Genomic DNA, 1,457 nt, shown 5'->3' with positions numbered 1-1,457 from the left:
TTGTGTTTCGCAGAGATGCCATTTTTACTGTTGGAATCGCCACTTCACCTCTTTCAACAAGAAAACATGGAGCTCTGAAATCTGAATCCAGAGCTCCCAATCTATGGCAACAATCGCCACTTCACAGCTATGTAACCCGCACTACAAATCAATGGTGATTGATACATTCATCTACATTTTCTGCTGTTGATAGATCTCGATCTGCAGCTCGGGACCATGAATGCGCGCTCCGTCGACAGTGAAGAATGGCAACATAAACGCGGTCCGGTCCAGAAGACGACGCATCAACTGCTGCCCTCAATACAAACAAACCAGGCATGATCATTGAGAAATTATTGTCACACCGACCATACACCTCAGCAACATTATCACCAAGATGGATCCTCATTTTTCTCTTGCGTGCGTGTATATATACAGCACACAAAGATGCAGAAACAAGACATCACACAGGCACACACTTGAGCTTGCACTGAGCTCTCTTGCCATGGCTTCCGGCGGCTGGCTCTGCTCCGCGCTGCTCGCTTTGCTCGTCGTCCTGGCCGCGCGGCCGGCGGCGGTGTCGGGGGCGTCGGCGCACCTGCACTTCTACATGCACGACGTGCTGACCGGCCCGGCGCCGACGGCGGTGCAGGTGCTGGACGGCCCGCGCGGCCACTTCGGCGACACTATCGTCATCGACGACGCGCTCACGGCCACCTCGTCCGCGGCGTCGCCGGCCGTGGGGCGCGCGCAGGGGCGGTACATCTGGGCGTCCAAGGGGAACCCGGAGCTGCTGGTCACCATGGAGGTGCTCCTCACGTCCGGCCCCTACGCGGGGTCCTCCGTCACGGTGGTCGGCCGGGACGACATCGGCGCGGCGGTGCGGGAGCTGTCGGTGGTCGGCGGCACGGGCCAGTTCAGGATGGCCACAGGCTACGTGCTGTGGAAGACCGTCCGGCTCGACCACCCCAACGCCGTCCTCGAGCTCGACGTCTTCGTCAACCCGTGAAATACGTGACGGACCGCGAGCTCGTCTCGTTCGTCTCACATGAGCATGTTCATCTGTTCCACTTCTCACCTATGCATTTGCCCTGTCTTCTACTATATGTCTACTCTGCTGCTCCTCCATGCATACGAGTGCAATAATAATGTTGAATATGTGCAAATGTTGTTCATCAAATAATATGTTGCCCGGCTTTGGTAATGACGATGATCTAAATAATATGTTGCCCGGTTTGACCAGGGTAAAGCAAACTTTTTCGAAGGCAATTTTAGTGACGCGAGAATGTCATGTTTAGTTGACACGCACGACAATTTCCTGACAGACAATACACTGAGCATGGATTTGCCATGCTTGCCGACTAAATTTGCCATCATCGCGTCATTAAAAATTGCCATAAAAACCATTCGATTTGCCATGGTCAAATCCCGAATATTCGGGCGTTATCGGGGTCCTTCTAAATATGCTTGCTTTAGAT

General features: G+C 53.8%; 1 protein-coding gene across 1 annotated transcript; it reads left to right on the top strand.

Moving 5' to 3' along the window:
* Positions 1-449: 449 nt before the first annotated feature.
* Positions 450-1,183, top strand: LOC119271174 (dirigent protein 1-like). The gene has a single exon (XM_037553098.1). The coding sequence runs from the start codon at positions 485-487 to the stop codon at positions 986-988; it is 504 nt and encodes a 167-aa protein (XP_037408995.1). The 5' UTR covers positions 450-484; the 3' UTR covers positions 989-1,183.
* The last annotated feature ends 274 nt before the right edge of the window (positions 1,184-1,457 follow it).

Source organism: Triticum dicoccoides, chromosome 3A, assembly GCF_002162155.2.
Source record: "Triticum dicoccoides isolate Atlit2015 ecotype Zavitan chromosome 3A, WEW_v2.0, whole genome shotgun sequence".
In the NCBI taxonomy this organism is placed as follows: domain Eukaryota; kingdom Viridiplantae; phylum Streptophyta; class Magnoliopsida; order Poales; family Poaceae; genus Triticum; species Triticum dicoccoides.
This window is presented reverse-complemented; position numbering and strand designations above follow the sequence as displayed.

What these genes read in the sequence shown, in the direction of transcription:
- LOC119271174 (XM_037553098.1), top strand. Translation starts at nt 485, where the DNA reads ATGGCTTCCGGCGGCTGGCTCTGCTCCGCGCTGCTCGCTTTGCTCGTC.